Below are 21,587 nucleotides of genomic sequence, written 5' to 3' on the forward strand. Positions count from 1 at the left end.
CTTGACAATAATCTTATGTCGTAGAACTACCAAGTATTTCAGATAAGGAAACCAAAGTGAGGAACCTACAGTAGGTCACAGAGCACTGCTGAGCTGGAATCCGTACCCGAGTCGCTGCGCCAAGTCTGTCCTTATCTCACGGAATCAAATATCTTGCTGGGAGCATCAGGTCAGAGAACGATGGAGAGGTGTATGGAAGTAAAAGGGAAAGGTGGAGCTAACAATCCACAGGTTTCCAGAAGAGCATCAGACCCTCCATCACCATGAACACTTTCAGGACTTTATTAATAATGCACTTTTAGAGTCCTTTTTATTTGTCATTTTTTTTTAACATCAACTGATACCAAATTGAAGAAAATACAGTTTAAATTAGTTTGCTTACCAGCATTTTAAGATTCAATACTCTCTAATAATGAAGAGGCTGTGTTCCGAAACCACAGAGATAGGAGAGGAAAGGGCAGCATTCCAAGTACCCCAGCTCAAGCAGAAAGAGTTCCCCAGCATGACTTCCATTTGGAAGCCACCTCACGTTTCTTCAGATTTCCTCTTCACCGGGGTAACAGCTCCTCCAGCTCCAGGAAGTGTAACCCAGAACCCAGTCCCCCTCAAGAAACCTTTTAGGAGGCAGTTGAACTGTCTCAGTCTCCTGGGCTGCTACTCCAATAAATATATTCCTGAGGAGAAGGAAGTACTCCCCTAATTTTTAGTGCATCTGTTCAGACCTTGTCAAAAGGAGCTTTTGCTCCCTTCAGATTTCTTATCCCTATATCACTGTATTGCACCTAATTATTGTTTCTCTTTCTGTGTAGTCAAGGTGTTATCTTCTATGCCATATAGTATCAGAAATAATTCAAACAAGCAGTTTAAAATATAAATTAATCCCGAAAGGGGTTTTACCTCCATATACATAACAACTAATTTCAATGCAAATTTCTAACACAATTTATTTGGTTCAATAAAAAAGTGGTGTTGCAATTAATAATACTGTACTAGCAACCTAGTTTAGCATAACCTATTTTTAAGTGAGAAGATGCTGGCAATCTTCTCTTTTAAAAAACTGGTTACTGAGGAAACTTAAAGGAACCGTCGTCCCTCCCCCCCCCCCCCCCCCCCCCCACAGCAACACACAGAAATACTTTCTCAGTAGATGCTAACTTTTTCTGCAGAGAACTGCAGTAAATACACCAGTGTGGGGCAAAATAGTATCCTACCACAAGTATTTGGGGTAGCAATTTTATGAGACCTCATTTGGATATTTTCACTTGTTTACATTATACATATTTCTATTTTTTTCTTACTTCAAGTTATTCAAATTTGCCTAATCATACAATATTAGTTCACATCTGTGGATGTCTGTATTTTCTGATGGAATGTTTTATACATATATATCATCTGACATTACCTCTAGCAATGTTACTGCTGCTTATTATTTTCTCATAGAAACCATTTCTTTTTTCTTTCTCTTTTCTTTTTTCTTTTTTTTTTTTTGATGAAGATTAGCCCTGAGCTAACATCTACTGCCAATCCTCCTCTTTTTGCTGAGGAAGACTGGCCCTGAGCTAATGTCCATGCCCATCTTCCTCTACTTTATATGTGGGACGCCTACCACAGCATGGCTTGCCAAGCAGTGCCATATCCGCACCTGGGATCTGAACGGGCAAACCCCGGACCACCAAAGTGGAATGTGCACACTTAACCACTGCGCCACCAGGCCGGTCCCTAGAAACCATTTCTAAGGAACTCTGTGTTTGATGACTTCATTTTGTAGCACTAAATGAATGGGTCACAGAATTTTATTTGATTTCATTATCTTAGATTAGAGTAGAACAAAATATTGGATATCACCTTGTACATATAGTCTTAATATACTATTTTATTTGTTAATATAGCTAATAGGAAGTTTGCCACTAATTCAGTAACACATATTGACTGAGAACTGTGCTGGGTCCTGAAATAGAGTGATGGGTGCAATACACAGGTGCTCATACCCCATATCTCTGTGCCTGAGACAGTGCTGAATGCTGGCCAAATCCTGTATCATTTTCCTTGGGCACGCAGGGGGACCACATTCAAAACCTTCTCTTGCAGTTAGGGGGAGCCATGTAATGGAATTCTTCAAAATTTTGTGGGAAGAAGTGGTATGTGTTACCTCCAGGCCTGGCTTCTGTACCCTTGCCATGAAACTCTGTACTTCTCTTCTCCACCTGCCAGCTGGAGTGCAGAGGGGCCAGTGGAGGGACCAGGAGCCCTAGACTATGGTGAAACCACTATATGAAGAGGAGCTGGGAGCCCAGAATCACTCCATTCCTGGGAATTAACATATAAGCTCAGACTAGAAAAATGCATAGGAAGACTACGGACTGACTCATGTTTCTTACATTTTATCTTTATATTTTCCAGTGTAGCAAAAAATATATGTATATTGGTAAATGTCTTTTAATTCTCATTAAAATGTTTTAAATAAACGTTTAATTTAATTTTTACAATATAACCAGTCTCAGATTGATTTGGTTCCTGATAATGAAGATAAAGGCAAAAAAGAATGCTCAGGAGAAAAATTATGAATCAATAAGCTGCTCCAACTACTGATAGAACATTACTTCCAAGACGGGTTTAAGAGAAATCAGTACTTTGCAGCATATTCTTATTTTCTTCTATTTTAAGTATACTAAATATATACTTAATTTATTTTAGTCTCATTAGAGAAAGATAAAACTTCTTTCACGTTAATAATAAATTGTGTTATTCCCTTAGTAAAAATGAATTATAAATTTATTAGTTATTTACTTTGATGCTGTCACTGGGTAGGAAATTTATATAAATGTCATTTAAGTAATAAAGGTCACTAAAAGGGATGAATCATGCTGAATTTATGTCGTAGCATTGGGGGGCTGACATACAGAAGATAATTTCATGAAGACCTAATTGAAGAAGATGATATATTTATTTTAACAGGACCTTAGTAAACAGTATGATATTTTGAGTTGGTACAGGTTGAGCTTTCAATAAAGTCTCATATATATATGAAATCATATACATACAATTGTATAATTTCTTTTTCTTTTTTTGAGGAAGATTAGCCCTGAGCTAACTGCTGCCAATCCTCCTCTTTTTGCTGAGGAAGCCTGGCCCTGAGCTAACATCCATGCCCATCTTCCTCTACTTTATATATGGGACGCCTATAACAGCATGGCGTGCCAAGAGGTGCCATGTCCGCTCCTGGGATCCGAACCGGTGAACCCCGGGCCACCAAAGCGGAACGTGCGCACTTAACCGCTTTGCCACGGGGCTGGCCCCTATAATTTGTAATATGTTAATTTAATCTCTATGACTATATTTTGACCAGGTATTGCATATATTGGTAACCTTTGTAAGGAAATATACATACACACCTCTCAGAAGATTTGCACAAGTTTGAGGTGCCACCTAAAACAGTCATGGTATGAGTTTGGTCTTGTATTTAAATTGATGACTAATGCTCTTTAAAGAAATTAGTCACTCAATATATTTTATTTATTTATTTTTATTTTATTTTATTAATTAATTATTTAATTAATTTTTATGAGGAAGATTGGCTCTGAGCTAAAACCTGTCGCCAATCTTCCTCTTTTTGCTTGAGGAAGATTGTCACTGAGCTAACATCTGTGTCCGTCTTCCTCTATTTTATGTGGGATGCGGCCAAAGCATGGCTTGATGAGTGGTGTGTAGGTCTGCACCTGGCATCCGAACTTGTGAACTCTGGGCTGCCAAAGCAGAGCATGCAAACTTAACCACTACACCACCAGGCTGGCTCCCACTCAGTATATTTTAAAAATCATTTGGAAACTGGAAAGAAAGCAGTTACTTTCTAAAGCATGCAAGCCCTGGCATTACGGAACCTAACCTATAGTTAGTTCCATGAGATTAGGAGAGGGGCACCCAACTTGAACTGGCCTATCAGGAGAAGTTTCCTAGAGGAAGTCAAAATTAAGGGAGACCCTAAAGAGGAGGAGTTGGCCTGCTGGAGGGAATAAAGTGTTACCCTAATGGAAGGAACAGAGTGTACAAGGGGCAGAGAGAGAGAAAGATGGGTAGGGGAGGGAGGGAAAGAGACAGAGACACAACGTTCCCCTTACAGGGCATGGGAAGAGAGAAATGAAAGGTAATGGGAGAGAAAGTAGGATCAGATCTTTAACAACATTTTTATTTTTAAAAGATTTTATTTTTCCTTTTTCTCCCAAAGCCCCCCAGTACATAGTTGTGTATTTTTAGTTGTGGCATGTGGGACACCGCCTCAGCATGGCTTGATGAGTGGTGCCATGTCTTCGCCCAAGATCCAAACCAGTGAAACCCTGGGCCACCGAAGCAGGAGCACACAAACTTAACCACTCAGCCATGGGGCCGGCCCCTTTAACAACATTTTACCTCATGGTAAAGAGTTAGGACTTTATTCTGATGACAAGGAAATGGTTTTTAAGAAAGGAGTGATGTCAGGTTTCCTTTTAGCAATCACCTTAGCTGTCTACATTCCTTGTTATCAGGCCAATAGATAAAAAAAAAAAAATACTGATGAATCCTGAAGCATTTCATCTCAAAGGATATACCACTTCCATGACTGACTGACTGACTGACTAAATGAATGATATATTTGGGAAATTTACTTAAATCAAGCACATACAGGAAGTTTTAGAAGACATTCTCTACCCCTGTGGAATAGATCTTCCATGTCTTTCTGCTACCTACATCATGGTTTTTTCCCCATTTTTATTGAGAAATAATTGACATACATCCCTGTTTAAGTTTAAGGTGTACAGCATGATGGTTTGACGTACATATATATATAATTGTTAAAAATGTATTGTGAAATGTATTGTGAAATGATTATAGTATTGTGAAATGATTACCACAATAGGTTTAGTTCTTTCTTACTTACTTATTGCTGGAAGAGGTATATTCTTGGAGCTGAAATATTCCAGGATTGATCATGAGTGAATTAGTGGTGGAGTATATAAAGAAGTCAGAAAATTTATTATGGGGTTACAAAAGCCCCATATCTCATTCAATAAAATGTAGTTTTTCCTGTCAATTTGGTTTTATAAATTATAAACTTCTCAAATATTATTATAAATTATAATAATTATATTCATTCATTTCACAAATAAATTAAAAATTAAAAGAAGCTGGGGCTGGCCTGGTGGCATAGTGGTTAAGTTCATGCACTTCACTTTGTTGACTGGGGTTCGAAAATTCGGATCCCAGGTGCAGACCTAGCACTGCTCATCAAGCCATGCTGTGGCGGCATCCCACATAAAGTAGAGGAAGATTGGCATAGACATTAGCTCAGCAGCAATCTTCCTCAAGCAAAAAGAGGAAGATTGCCAACAGATGTTGGCTCAGGGCCAATCTTCCTCACACACAAAATTAAAAGAATGTGGCACGCACTCTTGACTGTCTACTCAACTGCCATTCCTGCTTTTCCTTGCCAACAAAACCCAATTTCACTCAAATGTTGGCAGCAATGTGGTCAGACAAGTTGTGCTCCTTCAGGGGTTCTGGGAAAGGTGGATGGGGTTAGGCAATTATGGTAATCCTGTTTTCTTTGACAGTTGTTGATTTAAGGGGAGCTTATGACCTGGTTCTGCTCAGTGGGTCTAGACAGGTAGTCTGGTGTGGGCTTCTGGAAAGGACTGTCTCCCCCATAAGAGAAGAACCTATTAAAAGGAACCTATTCCCTACCTACCTCCTTCCTACTCCTCCTGCTTACAGATGTGGTTTTGTAAGGATACAGATGTAAGTCCTGAGCTGCTGCAGCCATCTTGTGACCAGGAGGAGAGATGCTACCTATCTACTAGGGTGGCAGAACAGAATGACTGGAAGAGCCTAGGCCTTTGCTGAGTTCAACGTTCTACTGAACCAACCCTGAAACTTCCTATCTCTTGCATTCTTGATAATTGACACAGTAAGTGGTCCTTATTGTTCAGCCAGTATTAACCAGGCTTTTTTTGTTACCTGTAACCAAAAGCATACTGATACAGGAGAAATAATTTATCCAAATTGTAAGAAAAGCACTTGAAGTTGTGAAATTGTAAAGCCTTGTATTTAATGTTTTATTGTTACTGTTGAGCAAGGTTTTATTTTAGGATTTACACATATCCCTTTGTTGTTTTTGAATGCAATCATCTACATAAGGGGACAGCAAACTATGACCTGTGGGCCACATGCAGCCCACTGCCTGTTATTTTTATATGGCCCATGATCTAATAATGGGTTTTAATTTTTTAAATGGTTGGAGGAAAAAATCATACGAAGAACATTTCATGACATATAAAAATTATGTAAGGCCAGTCCCAGTAGCCTAGTGGTTAAGTTCAGCGTGCTCTGCTTCAGCAGCCTGGGTTCAATTCCTGGACATGGACCTACACCACTTGTCTGTCAGGGGCCATGCTGTGATGGCAGCTTACATACAAAAAGAAGAAGATTGGCAATGGACGTTAGCTCAGGGGGAATCTTCCACAGCCAAAAAAAAAAAAAAAAATTACATAAAATACAAATTTCTAAGTCCATAAATAAAACTTCGTTGAACCCAGCCAGTAGTTTATGGCTGCTTTTGCACTACAACAGCAGAGCTGAATACTTGGGACAGAGACCAGATGGACAGCAAATCTGAAAATATTTACTACCTGGCTTTTTACAGAGAAAGTTTGTTGATCCCTGATAGAGATGAAACTAAGAAACTTAAAGGTTTGTTAAATTTTGAAAAATGATTCAACCGTTATCAAAAACTGTAATTTAAGCTCTGCTATTTTATGCCTTGGTACATGGCATAATAATGTCAACCAAAAGTGACACACTGAGGCTGTAAGACTGTAGTGCCAATCTAGAATTGCAAATTTACATCTTTCTCCAAAGATGCTGTGGCTTAATTCTAAGACTCACGCATCTATAGGCACTTGCAGTAGCCCACACAGTGTTGCATCATTAGAATACAAAATAACCATATTTAAAACGCCTTGAAATTTCCCCTGAAAAAGAGACAAAGTATAAACCTGAAGTCTGATATTATTTATGCAATTCCTTCATTAGAAGTTTTTTTCAAAATAGACACAAATAGATATATGATAAACATTTTAATGAGAATATTGGCAATCAAAAATATTTTCTAAAGCAGGGAATAGACAAATATTTTTATGCAAATGATTTTCAACTTATCAAGAGAAAACAGACTTCCAAGTTTTGAGTCCCCAAAGCACAAATTAAAACCTTTCTTCATGGAATGTATCACTTTCTACCACATATTATAGTTATGTATACCTTTCTTTGACTTTCCTTTCTAGATTGTAAGCTTCTTGCTGGCAAAGTCTAATGCATATTTGTATCCTCTGTAACCCTTGCACAGAGGCTTCCATACAGTAAAATATTCAATGAAATTTACTGAAGGAAAATGTAAGAAAGGAAAAATATTCATGATCATCAGCAGTAGCTTCCTGAAGGAATGGATCCTAAGCAAGTAGTCAGAAATTCAGATGACAATTTCTGTATAAAGATTTTAGGGGCTGGTCCCATGGCCTCATGGTTAATTAAGTTCAGTGTGCTCCATTTTGGCAGCCTGGGTTTAGTTCCCAGGCACAGACCTACACCACTCATCAGCCATGCTGCGGTGGCGACCCATATACAAAAAAACAGAGGAAGATTGGCACAAATGTTATCTCAGGGTGAATTTTCCTCAGCAAAAAAAAACCAAACCAGGTTTTTTTTTTTTTTTTTTGAGGAAGATTAGCCCTGAGCTAACTGCTGCCAATCCTCCTCTTTTTGCTGAGGAAGACTGGCCCTGAGCTAACATCCATACCCATTTTCCTCTGCTTTATATGTGGGATGCCTACCAGAGCATGGCTTGCCAAGTGGTGCCATGTCTGCACCTGAGATCCGAACTGGCGAACCCTGGGCCTCTGAAGAGGAACGTATGAACTTAACCACTGCGCCACAGGGCTGGCCCCCAAACCAGATTTTGATAGCATCATTATTTATAATAGTAAAGGTCTGGAAGCAACTTAAATATCCAATAATAGGAGAGTATTTTTTTTTTAAGTATAGTTTATCCACTCCATAGAATATTATGCCAGCCTTAAAAATAATGTAGTTGAAAACTTTTAATAACCTAGAAAACAAATATTCACCATAAAATGTTAAGAGAAAAAAGCAGGATTCAGAATTGTGTGTTCATGGGGCCGGCCCAGTGGCACAGTGGTTAAGTGAGCACATTCTGCTTTGGTGGTTCAGGGTTTGCTGGTTCGGATCCCGGGTGTGGACATGGCACCGTTTGGTAAGCCATGTTGTGGTAGGCGTCCCACATATAAAGTAGAGGAAGATGGGCATGGATGTTAGTTCAGGGCCAGGCTTCCTGAGCAAAAAGAGGAGGATTGGCAGCAGATGTTAGCTCAGGGCTCATCTTCCTCCGAAAAAAAAAGACTTGTATGTTCAGTGTGTCTCAAGGAAAGGCACCAAAATATTAACAGTAGTTTTCACTGAGAGATAAGATTATGGGTGCATTTTATTATCTTCTTTCTATTTTTTCACATCTTCCAAATTTGCTACAGTAGACATGTATTGCTTTTATTACCTGGAAAAGAGAAACAAGCATTTGGGAAATAAATGAATGGGATTGGCAGAACCTCATCTGTGTCCAACCTGAAGGAAAATAATCTGATTTTTCTAGGTGAAATGAACGTTTTTATCCTGAACTGAGCAGGTCTCTCCCAAACTTCCTGGCTGTGAGGGAGAGATGAGACTCCCTTCCAAGGAGAAAGAGAAGTGCTGCCAGGGACTAGTAGAATGAGGGAGGCTGGGCTGTGAACACCATCTTCAACTTAAAAAGTTCACACTGTCTCCACAGCCTCTCTGGTGTGATCATCACTTCCCCAGCCAATTATCACCCTGTGTCTTTGCTGATCCAGAGGATATTTAAGAAGATGATCAGTTCTTGAATAATTTGTTCAATCCCTTAGGCATAGTTTTCCCATCTAAAAATAGACAGTTACAGGCTTTCTGTGCTTGTTTTCAAACTTTATCAGATGTATTCTGGTACCTTGTATAACTCTATGTTATCTTGTATTCTGATGTCCTAAATAATAGGACTGCTCTAGAAGCATCGATATTGTTCAGCATAGAGTTGCAAGTGCCAGGAGAATGCCATTAACTTCTGCACATGTTCCAGTTTTTCACGTTTGGCAGTTGGTATAATTTTGCTCAACTGGTTGACCTTAAAGGAATTTTCGAGATCCACTGATGTATGTAGTATGCAGTCAATCAACGTTCATCTACTGACTGCCACAGGAGTTTTTAGTAGTAAGTAAATTGTTCATAAGAGAAAACTGCAGTTTTAATGGTCATGAGTAGTTATTGTCAAGAGAACATAAGAGAAGAACAGAGTGATACTTACACATCTGGAACTCATTTAGTTTTTATTTCAACAATAGAAAAAACATGAAGTTATTTTCCTGATTTGATCTCACTTTCAAAGTTCTAGTGAAGTATCTTGGGCAAGAAAATATCTTTTAAATGTAAGGTTTCTATCTTTAACAATATACAGAAACTATATAGTAATGTGCACAATATATTCAAATGTAGACTTTGGAATATTCAACATCCAATAACAATATGTTTCTAAGAAGTATTTCTGGAAAATCTTGTTTTTCCCATCAATCACTAGATGTGGAAATCAAATGATATGACAGATATTGGTTGGCTGCCCTTGTCCAGCCCAAAGAGCAGCCATTTTCCAGATGAATCACACATTAAAGGACAACTTTGACTGGTTAGGTGTGTGTCATTAAAATCACATTATTATAATTATACCCAAATTCAAGTCAGCTTTATTTTTGCATCTGCTGGAAAGAAGTAACATTAAAGAACTCTTCAAAGGAGATAACTAAATAGACTTTTAATAGGTGAGGTTTTCATCAGTTGGATTTTATTTTCATCTTTGATATTTATTAAATAAGCATACTTACCTATGCATGTAATTTGACGAGCCCTTTCCCATATTACACAAATGTATTTAGTAACATGGCCTTTATTTTATAAAAAAGTAACCCAGAATCAGGGCAGCTATTCATGAGAACAAGGAGAAGGCTGACTTTTAAATATATGTTTCTTTCCGTCAATTCTACTGAAATAGCCAAGCTTGAAGTCGGAATCTATATAAATCTAAGAAAAATGGTAACACTCAGCAGCAAGCTAATGCAAAGCTTAGCAACGTGATATCTTTCTTACCTTTGTATTAGGAAGAAAGTTTGTGAGAATGCACTGTAAAAGATGCCCTTAATTTTATACAAAATTTGAATGAAAGAGTCAATCAAGGAGGAGTTAGAATTAAGGATGAGAAGAAAGAATAGCTTAGTCTCTGACTGCGTGTTGGAAAACAACATTATAAGCTATTTTAAGGATTATTTATAGCGTCAATTACAAGTTCATTAGAATTGACAGTTATCAATAAGATCGTTGAATACAATTATTTGACTCAAATTTCATTTTAGAAGCATAAATGGGCATGTCCTAGAGCTTCAAGAAAGCACGATATTTATTTGTAAAACAAATATTGGCATTTTAAAGCAACACTGTCATAAAATATAATATATGCATATTTTGTAATCGTTCCTCCAAATTATTAGAACATTTTGAAAGACTAGTGTTTTAAAATACTATTGCTTAATGTGCATTGCTGGTTGATGTTTTAGATGGATAAAAAATTCTAAAAATTTGAACATATGTAATATAATCATTTTAAAAGCTGAGGCAATCATGATGTGAACAGGATAATTTTTGTCTTATTTCTTCTTCTTTTTAATAAGGACCCATCTGACCACCCCACTTACTATTGTTATCTGTTTCACTTTCTCCCTACCCCAACCCAGCACAATCTCTTCTCTCCATTTTACTTTTTTCTTTTTCCACACGTTTCATTGTCTAACATACTTCAGTATTTACATATTTGTTATGTTTACTGTTTTTTGTGTGTCTTCCTCATCAATGTATATCTACGTATCTACATCTGTGATACAAACTTCAGAAAGGCATGAACCTTCTTTGTTTTGTTCTCTGACGTATCTTAAGCTCCTTGAGCAATATTTGGCACAAAATAGGTTCCCAATAAATATTTGCTGAATGAATGCATGTATAAGTGAATGAATGAGTTTCAGCCATATAGGACTCCAGGATTGTTATAGGAAATAATATTAGCTACCAAAGGCTAAACACCGTTTAAAAGATGTTAGATGTGTTATTTCACTCAATCTTCCCCATAACCTTGCCAGGTAGGTAATTTTCACCCTCATTTTTAAAAAGAGACAATTGAGGGCTGGCCCGGTGGCACAGCGGTTAAATGCAAACGTTCCGCTTCAGCAGCCAGGGGTTCCTGGTTCCGATCCCGGGTGCGGACATGGCACCACTTGGCATGCCATGCTGTGGCAGGCGTCCCACAGAGAAAGTAGAGAAAGATGGGCATGGATGTTAGCTCAGGGCCAGGCTTCCTCAGCAAAAAGAGGAGGATTGGCAGCAGATGTTAGCTCAGGGCTAATCTTCCTCAAAAAAAAAAAAAAAAAAGAGACAATTGAGGCTTGGAGAGATTAAGTACCTTTCCAAAGTCTCAGAGCTGATAAGTGCCAGGGCTAAACTTGCACAAAATTCCACGTTTTTAAAAATATTTCGGCTGACATAGCCTGCTGTAGAACAGTTATTTCTCTAGAATTCACGCCAATTTTTATTTCTGACTTCACTGTGAAATTTTTTGAGAGCCCATATTTTCTTTAGTTTTTCATTTTTCAATAGACACTATATTTCCATGGTTGAAATAGAAAAGCAACATAGGAAGGCATTTGCCTACCGAGGAGTCTGACTCTCCCGGTTCCCTTCCACCAACACTTTGCCCTTTTACGGATAACCATGTCTATGGGTTTCCACTCAGACTTTATCAAATACAAGAAAAAATTAAGATATATTTTTATTTTCTCCCTTCCTTACAGGTAGGGTAGCTACTATAACATGACAGCCCATAATTCCCAAGTCAATAGATTTCAATGAAGTAAGTAATTTCTTTCCCCTTTGATTTATCTGGAAGAAAAGCTGATATGAATCATTTACTGATCTTGGGCTAATAGCTCTTTTAAACGAGGTAAATCTTCCTGTGACATTTGACTGACATTTTTAATTTATAACTTCAAAGGAAGTCAAGCTGTGAAGGTATCAGCAGGGTTCTTAAATTAGTTTTACTTTAATAGACACTAATTAAAATGTCTACTGCTGATATTTTGAAGAGTTCTTTTAATGATTTTTATAATCTCTGTTCAGCTTGGTAGGTATGTGGGAGTTTAGAAATTTTGAGTTGAAATGTATGGGTGCATTGGGATATGGCTATATGGCAAGATTCAACTTGACAATTCTTTGAAGTAATAGCGTTAAAAGTTCTTTCCCTAGAACATAAACACATTTTCTTCCAAGCTCAGAAACTGGGATATCCACTCTGTTAAAAATAAAACATAGGTTCTGGATCGCTACATTTAGTGTTGAGGTCATAAATCAGTATTTCAGCACATTCAGAGGCAAGGCCGGCTTCAAGGGCATGTGGACTTCTACAGTCATATACGACCCTGTGTTTAGGACTCCCTGCTTAGTTTAATGCTCTGCTGTCATTGTTTTGAAATTCTTAATAATTTTTGAACAGGGGGCTGGCCCGGTGGCACAGCGGTTAAGTGAGCACATTCTGCTTTGGCGGCTGGGGATTCGCCAATTCAGATCCCGGGTGCAGACATGGCACTGCTTGGCAAGCCATGCTGTGGTAGGCGTCCCACATATAAAGTAGAGGAAGATGGGCACAGATGTTAGCTCAGCGCCAGTCTTCCTCAAAAAAAAAAAAATTTTTTTTTGGAACAAGAAGATCTGCATTTTCATTTTGCACTGGGTCTCACAAATTACGTAGACAGTTATAACATTGTTTTTTACTATTTAACAGATGTCCCTATAGTTATGATTTACTTATCTTCATATTGCTTTCTACCTTTAAATTACATTATAAATTATGTTTATTTTGGACACTGGCAATATTTTTTCCAGTGAAATTTATCTTCCTTGACAGTTATGTTGCAGATGAAATAGTCTGAGTTTCTTCTTAAAGTATTTAAGTGACAGTTCATTCACAAAATGTTTAAGAAGGAACTCTGACAGATGATTTCATTGTATACATTAAGGCTCCTTCAAATACAATGTTAGAGATCTAGTTTTCAGATTGACCAAGAGAGAATGACGGGAAAAACCATTCATTTAATTGTAAGACCACTTCCTCCAGATTGTTGGCATTTAGTGCCTGCTGATAGTATAGTAGCTGACAATAGGTTGTATAAACTCAATTCCAGATGTGTCATAAGAAAAGCCAGATGGCAAGGAGCCAAGGAACCCGCTTTATTGAGTTCCTACAGTGCTAGTCAATGTGTGTACAACCAAAAACTAAGAACATCTCTTCACAAGTTCCCATCAATTTGGCCTCTTTCTTACCCCCAGTGGGGTTGCAGGATGCCTCCACATTGCCCTCACAATGGTACAGTGCTACCCAAGTGGCCTGCAAAAGTAGGGATGAGAAGAGACTTTCTTAACATTCCTAAGGCTGATCCACTTGTTTTAACTTTTGAATGTAACAAGCCATCAGTTTTATTGTATAAGAGAAGACCAAGGATCAGATAGATGTAGAGCCCCAACCTCACAGAAAAACAATAGCTTTCAGAAGAGAAAAAGGAAAGATTTTTAGGAAAATTTACACTACGATTGCTAGCATTGGATATACAACAGGCAAGGAGGCAATCTTAACCAGGATTGTTGCAGCGTCCATGGTGGGTTAATTTGATTCGTTATAATGAGGATTGTCGCATTAGAGAGTTCCACTCATTAGAACCTCACCTAAGTCCAAATTCTGTCTGGTTCTCTGCCTCCCTTGCCACCCGAAATAAAATCAGGTGATGCCCAAAGCAGCTGATTTGCCACAACGCACATTTGAAGAAGGAGCTGGAAAATGAATATTCCTCAAAGTTCTGGGGCTCTGCTGTTCCTTCATAGGAAAGAGAACAAAAGAGAACTGTCTCCCAAAATAAAGCATGCAAAACTTCATTATTCTTTCATTAAAATAATGTTTTCTTTTTTTAGAACAGGCATTTTCTTCATGTTGGTACGTTTCCAATCTAATTCAGCTAAGTGTATGCTCCTGCCAAAATAACCTTTTTGAAAAGATTACAAGTAGGAGAGATGGTAAGTGGAGAAAATGGGCAAAGTTGATACACATTTCTTAATAGGAATGTGTAGAAATGTCAAAGCAAAGCCTTCAGTTTTTAGTTAAAATAAGTGCTCACTTTGAATAAATATATAAATCATATAGCAATTCATATAGTTTTTTTTTGGTAAATACAAATCGAAGTGACATACAGAAAAATTGCTCAAACTGATAAAAAGGTAGCATAGATGAAATGAACAAAAGATAACCAGTTTATTTACTGGAAAGAGTTACGCATTACACCATATTCAGTTGGTAACATAAACCAAGATTGAAGAATTGATATATTGGCTTCGGTTATTTTCTTAGCACTGGAGTGCCTTTTCCAACCATTGAGTGCATCATCAGATTCCACAAATACAAGCACAAATCATATGGATTCTCCCATGAGACATTCACTTAGGATTGTCTAGAATAAAAAAATTAAAAAGGACAAGCAATAATAAATTCAAAAGAATTGTTTTGAATTTAAAATAAATGTCTATGTCTTTGAGAAAGTTTCCTTTGAAATTTGGATTTTCAAAAATAATTAGCAACAAAACAGACTCTTAGGTCAGTCTTTTAGTCATATTTTCATATGGTATTATCATTAGGTGGAAACACTTCACATCATTTGATCCCAAAAGGCATAATAACAAAATTGCAATTAAGCGTAGGAATAGCAGAATCATCACAACAATAATCATACAATGTACAAATCAGGTTGGTCACACATTACACAAATATAATACTAGAAAGAAATACAATATCGGAATCATGAATGGCTCATCACATAGGCATAATCATGCAAATAAAAACACTGAGTAGATTACAAAAATGTCACAAAAGATTTTCAAAGAATTTTTAATTGACTCCAACAGTCAAACCATTGAGCTTAAAAATTTTGTGGCAATAATGTTAAAATAACTTATTTGCGCTAAGATTTAGTGCGTAATTATAGCTATAAACCCAGACAACAAAATGATTCATTCTGTACCTCCCTTATCATCGAATAATGAATGATATGTTGACAAAATGATGACATTTCTCTTTACTTTATAGTTCTTTGTTTTAAAACGACTCTTTAAAAAGAAAATATAACAGTCACACTGAAAGCATCTGACATACTTCTCAGTGTTTTCATTAGAGAACCATAAAGATCAGAGAATAATTCTGAAAGAAAAAAAAGTTACAGTTAAAATGTGCTCTCCACCAATGTTCTACCGCGCTTAAACTCCAATCACAGAAATGATCTGGCTCAGCAGTTTATCCAGCTTCAGTTTAAAAGGGCAAATTGTAAGTAACTCCAGAGGAAAGGGGTGAAAATTCACTGAGGATTTGAGCCATGCATTTTAATATGGAAAGGAGACCAGATACAGGTAACGATCTCCTTCCATTTCTAATGGAGAGAAGACCACAAGAGAAATAAGACTTCTATAGTGTTCATATTGTGAACATGGGAAAGCTAACATGATGGGAAATATCTCATGCAAACATTTTACATGGCAGACTTATGCACTCGCACCTTACAGTAAAGGCAGTTAATTGCTCCTCTTCTTAAGTAGAATATTATTTCTGGAAAATCCTCAATCAGGGAACATATCTTAATACTAAAATCTTTTCCAGTTAAACTTTGAGTAACAAGGACAGAAGAGATGGCTAGATGAAATCTTTCAGAGGTTAACATAATAGGATCGGGCTACATATGCAATACAATCGGGGACTATGGCAGTAAACTTGGTATTTGAATAAAGATGAATTTAACTACAGACACAACTCATCTAGGGGCATTACCACAAGACAATGGAAATGGTCACCTGGGAGCTAGATTGGTCTTGTATGTCCACAGAAATTGATTTCAAGGTAAAAATTACTTGTCAGTATCAACACTGATCACGCTTTCTATCACAACTCTAGTTCAACAGCTTTTTAAAGAATTACGTTCCTTTTTATTCAGAAACATATTCTTGTAAGTTTTTTGCAATCTTAAATACAAGGATTGTTTTAAATCATTCTGGCTTATAAACAAACAAAAAACCAGGAGGGCAAATTTTTAAAACTGGGAACTTTATCCTAAGAGTTCCTTTCGACTCTAGTCCTACTTTATACTTAGAATATCAATAAATTTGTGGCATCCTAGGGTCAAGTCATCACAGTTCCTTATTGGCAACCCATCAGTTTCCCCTGCCATGTCTTGCTGAGAGGCAGATTATGTCTTTTGGCTGATTGATTGTAACAATTATACATTACGTTTGCCATTCTTATCCCAGTGGAAAATATAGTTCATTTCTTCCTTTTCATATTTTGTGATTTCCACTTGAGAACCGTAGAGAATTTTATGTAATACAGTATCAGGAAATGTCCACACTCATAGCTGGTTTATTTGACCAACGTTTCATGCTTGTTTGAAAGAGAAGGTCTGTACAGAAGTATTTTCCAAAGCATGGAAAAAGCAAATATTGTAGATTGAAGATCCTTTTAAGAAAAGATAAAATTTGAGAGACATTTGCCCCCCTAAGGGATTGCATACCTTCTATTTCCAAAGTATTCCTGAGGACATTTGTTTTTTTAGACTCTGACAATTGAGGCTTTTTATAGTAAAATTACTACATTCTGGACAACTTTAAAGATATTATGAAATATAGCTGGAAAGAAAAATAATACCAATGATCTTGTTTGTTTTTTTTTTTTTACCAAATATCTTGGAAAAATTACAATTGCTATTCTATTTTCAAGGGATAAAATATTTTATGACTAACCAGTATAACTTTAACGTATTTTTAAATTTAAAAGAAGCAAAAGATTATGGAATCTCAGAATTATAATAGATTATCATAAGACATCTTGCCACTTAATCCTTACTAGATAACCAATAATATTTAATTTTTAAAAAACAAATCTTCCTTATGATGATCAGTTTCAGTGATTAATTTCCCACTGTCAAAAATCTCTTTCCTCGAGTTAATATAAACCCTTCACTCTGAAGACTGTTCTTATTCTAGTCTTAGTAACCATATCGATAGCTGGTTCCTATCGTTTGTTAAATTTTCTTTTCTTGAAGATTACATTGTGGCTCCTCTTCCTTAGGTTAAAGTATAATCTTTCTAAATAGGTCTTTTCTTATTTAATAACTTTCTGTTTTCTCACAGTTCTCCAAATTCCTCTTACTGAAACAGAATTCGATACATGAAAGGGATCTGATCAATCACGAATTGACTGGAAAGATTAAGCTGAGGGTCCTGTATGCCCCTGTGCACTCAGGCCAAAGGCAATTTATTGCTACTTTTAATTTAATTTTTTAACTAAGAAAAATCCTCAGTAGGAAAGCATTTCTGCATACTGACTCTTCTTTCCAGTATGGTAATTGTGCTTACTTTTAAAAAATGACTGCTCTTGCTAGTTCCCTGTGTTTGCAATAATTAGCCAGTAATTTTATTGTATTTGTAGTTGGTTTTTCTTCCCCAAGTCTGTCTTCCATTATTCTTACTGAGATTTGTTATTTTTGATTTTCACTTGTTCTTCAATTTTTCAATTTTCTTTTGTTTCCTGATGTTTCTTTGCAGGTTCTGACTTTTATCAGAGCCTCACATATTTATTCACTTTAAAAGTCTAAATGGAAATAAATACAGATATGGCTCAGTTTAAACTATACCAAATGATGCCACCGTGTAAATACATGGAATTCTCTCTTACTGCTTATCTAATTTCATGCTGAAAAGTAGAAGTGTATTTCCAATTTTCTATATCTTCTTGGCAAAGTTTTGTTAAAATTAACATTTTCATAAGATTAATATTTCAAAACAAGCATTTCCCACTCTATTACTATAAAGAACAGAAATAAAACTGGAATATAATACATGTAATGATAAAATTTGTATTAGAATAAATGTTTTGTCTATGATTCATCTTTTCACCAGGTCATAAATACTGAGTAAGGGAGCATGAACGCAGTAGAGCGCTGTCAATAGACAGTACTGCCCTGTAGCTACACACGGACAATATTTACTGCTCAGTTCCCTGTGCCACCAACGAAATTGATGAGGAAATATAGGAAGATGTTCTGAGGTACTTTTGAAAAAGGCATATTTTCCCTCAGGCACAAACAGTTTTTATTAAAAGCCAACTTAGCAGCTATGCCATTTCTCAGGTCCAAACATATGATGCTTGAAAAAGAAACCAGAGAAAGAGAAAAAGAGAGCAGGGGTGGGGGTAGGGTAGCTTCCTTTAATTGAACTCTCATAACATCCATTCTTTCTTACTAATACTGGGACCAGGCAGATACAACACCAATACAATGAAGAAAACATTTAGGAACAGCAAGGCAATGCAGGTAGGAAAGAGCAGAAGGTTAGGTTGCCATGATCTGGACTTTACGAAGATTGTTTTGCTTCTTTTTCTGTATTTTAACCTGAATCCCTATTTTGGTGAAGATTTCCAACTACTCCAAGTTGCATAATAAATGACACTGTTGAAAATAGCACTCATATAAGGAACTCAAAACCTTTCGGTTGCTTTGGTAATAGTGACCACTACTTCACAGGTGTATGACTGATGAAAGCTCCTGCACTGTGTTTTCTGACTTACTGATTGGCTGCCATCTTTGATGGACCACTCCATTAATGCTCCTGCACTGTGTTTTCTGACTTACTGATTGGCCGCCATCTTTGATGGACCACTCCATTAATGCTCCTGCACTGTGTTTTCTGACTTACTGATTGGCCGCCATCTTTGATGGGCCACTCCATTAATATTCCACCCACTTCCATTCGATAAGCTGAGTGGTTCCTACTAGAGCTCCATTGTTAGAACCTTGCATTGCTAATTATCCTTTGTGTTAACAGTGAGGATTGTTTTCGTTTTAAAGATAAGTTACAGATATCGTTACATGAAAAAGTCAAACCGTTATGGTTTTACATAAGTTAAGGCTACCTGACTAGACAAGGAATCAGGGCTAGGAGCAGTTGTGCGGGCAGCACTTGATAGTTAAGGAGCCCAAGAGTGTTAGACCTTTCAGCTCAATTAGCTGTTTTCCTTGTTTGTCAGATTATGTGCAAAATAAATTTTGCTATGAAAATCCACTGCCTTAAATCAAGTCATAAAAGTTACCTAGCAGAATCTGGAAATTAACTAGGACCACGTATTATCTCAATATAATATAATGATTGTAGGCACCTGAGTGTTTGTCAAAAGTAGACAATGAGCTAAGATTTATCATCTATTGTTTTTTGGCAAGGAAGATTCACTATGAAAGAAACCTAACAACAACAAAACATACAATTTAATCAAAATTTGAACACTTTCTGGGTAATTTAATTAACCAAAGGCTAACTTACATCTATCTAGGTAGGTATTTTCCCATTTGTACTTGATACATTTTAGCAGGAAAGACTCATAGTAGGACTCTGAATTTGGGAGAAGTAAAAAAATCCAGGTCATTAAATAAACACCCCATTTTTTTCCCTTCCCATGATTTAGCCTTCTTCAACATTATCACACACACGTACACACACACAAAGGAGCAGCACCGGTGCATCCACTTGTCTGCAAGTTTAAAAAAATTAAAGATGCAGTCAAAAGTCAAATAAGTCAATGAATCGTAACGTAGTCTCTTTTTTAGATTTACTTAATAATGTCCAGTGAAGAATTCTAGTTAAAAAAAAAAACAAACAGCAGTTAATGAGCTACTGATTAGAAAATAAGTGCATAAACAATATCAATGTAGCAGCAAAATACAGTTATTGTTAACATTCCGATGCACCTTATTATCATTTTGTGCAGGAATAATGACCACCGTCTGGCCAATTCCAGATTTCAAACTAAATTAAAACTCATACTTAATTGAGCAAATTATGCTTCTTTAAAAATAAACGAATTAAGTTCACCTCTCACAGAAATTTTTATAGACGTGAATCCCATGTGGCAAATAAAGTATAAAATAAATATTAATGACAAAAAAAATCAGAATCAACCTCTATGGCTGAATTTGAAGTATGAGGAAAGATGACTTTACAATATACGTATTTTACATTGTCTTAGGTCTCTCTTATGCTATCGAGGTAAAGCCAGCCATCTGAGATACATGTTTCTTGTTTCGTTTCACCTTGTTTTTTGATTTAACTGAACGGTAGCCATTTGATTGCAGAAGTTTATCTGTGACTTAGAGAAACCATAAAATGTTCTATCACACCAGAGTCTGTGCTTTGTGTTATTCTTCTCAACTTTCTCTCATCTTCCAGAATGATGGACATTAATCCAAGGATAATCTAACCACCAAAAAGAAAACACTGCTGGATCTTGGGCAGTATCCTGTGTGTGGCTACAAAATGTTCACCCCAGATGTTCGTCTGCAGGAGGTGAAGGCTAAGGGTAAGGAGGCTTGGAGAGACAGTGGAGAGGGGTGCACTGCGAGCTGGAATGTGGCTGCTCCTCTGGGAGAGCTGGGTCAGGACTGCAAACGAGAAACAAGCGCGTCAGCAAGAAACGCAGTGACAAGGGGCCAGGCACACTTGTGAGGGCTAGACGGACACAGTGTTTTCACAGAAATTTTTAAATCGTGAACAGAAATTTTGCACAGGAAACGGTTTAGATCTAAAGTCTGCCAAGACAACCGTGGCTTTTCGAAACAACACACAAAAAATAAAAATGAACGTGTTAGGGAAATAATATGTGAGCTCCTGCTCTGCAGTCGTTCTTTTCAGTTTTTGCACAGTCTCATTCGCCTCGGTCCCTGGTTAGTTACAAGATACCTTTAGATCAGTTCTTTTCGGACTTCAATGTGCATACCAATCACCTGGGGATCCTGGTAAAATGCAGATTCTGATTTGACAGGTCTGGGGTGGATGCTGAGAATCTGCATTTCTTTTTCTTTTTTTTCTTTTTTGAGGAGGATTAGCCCTGAGCTAACATCTGTGCCCATCTTCCTCTTTTTGCTGAGGAAGACTGGCCCTGAGCTAACATCCGTGCCCATCTACTTTATATGTGGGACGCCTACCACAGCATGGCTTGCCAAGCGCTGTGGTGTCTGCACCCAGGATCCGAACCGGCGAACCCTGGGCCGCTGAAGCAGGACGTGCGCACTTAACCGCTGCGCCACCGGGCCGGCCCCAGAATCTGCATTTCTAACAAGTTCCCCGGGATGTGGACAGTGCTGGACCAAGGCTTTAAAGGATTCTACATCAGCTCTCTGGTAGATCCAGATTCAACAGGATAATTAATTTGCCTGTCCAAGTCTAATTTGCTCTAAGGGTTCCCCCTACTTGCTTTAGATAATCTAAATAAGACAGAAGAGTTTTCAAACTTCCTATTTAAGTATATCATGCAG

At 37.2% G+C, this 21,587-nt stretch overlaps 1 protein-coding gene across 3 annotated transcripts in view; it reads right to left on the reverse strand.

Annotated features, from left to right (window-relative positions):
• Nucleotides 1-14,526: 14,526 nt before the first annotated feature.
• BICD1 (BICD cargo adaptor 1) overlaps nt 14,527-21,587 on the reverse strand; it is a 208,687-nt gene continuing 201,626 nt past the window's right edge. For all 3 annotated transcript variants that reach the window (XM_046647535.1, XM_046647517.1, XM_046647501.1), the window contains one exon: nt 14,527-20,714. In XM_046647535.1, coding sequence (XP_046503491.1) covers nt 20,627-20,714 — 88 coding nt within the window. In that variant the 3' untranslated portion in view covers nt 14,527-20,626. The remainder of the gene's footprint in view (nt 20,715-21,587) is intronic.

This window comes from Equus quagga, chromosome 1 (assembly GCF_021613505.1).
Source record: "Equus quagga isolate Etosha38 chromosome 1, UCLA_HA_Equagga_1.0, whole genome shotgun sequence".
In the NCBI taxonomy this organism is placed as follows: domain Eukaryota; kingdom Metazoa; phylum Chordata; class Mammalia; order Perissodactyla; family Equidae; genus Equus; species Equus quagga.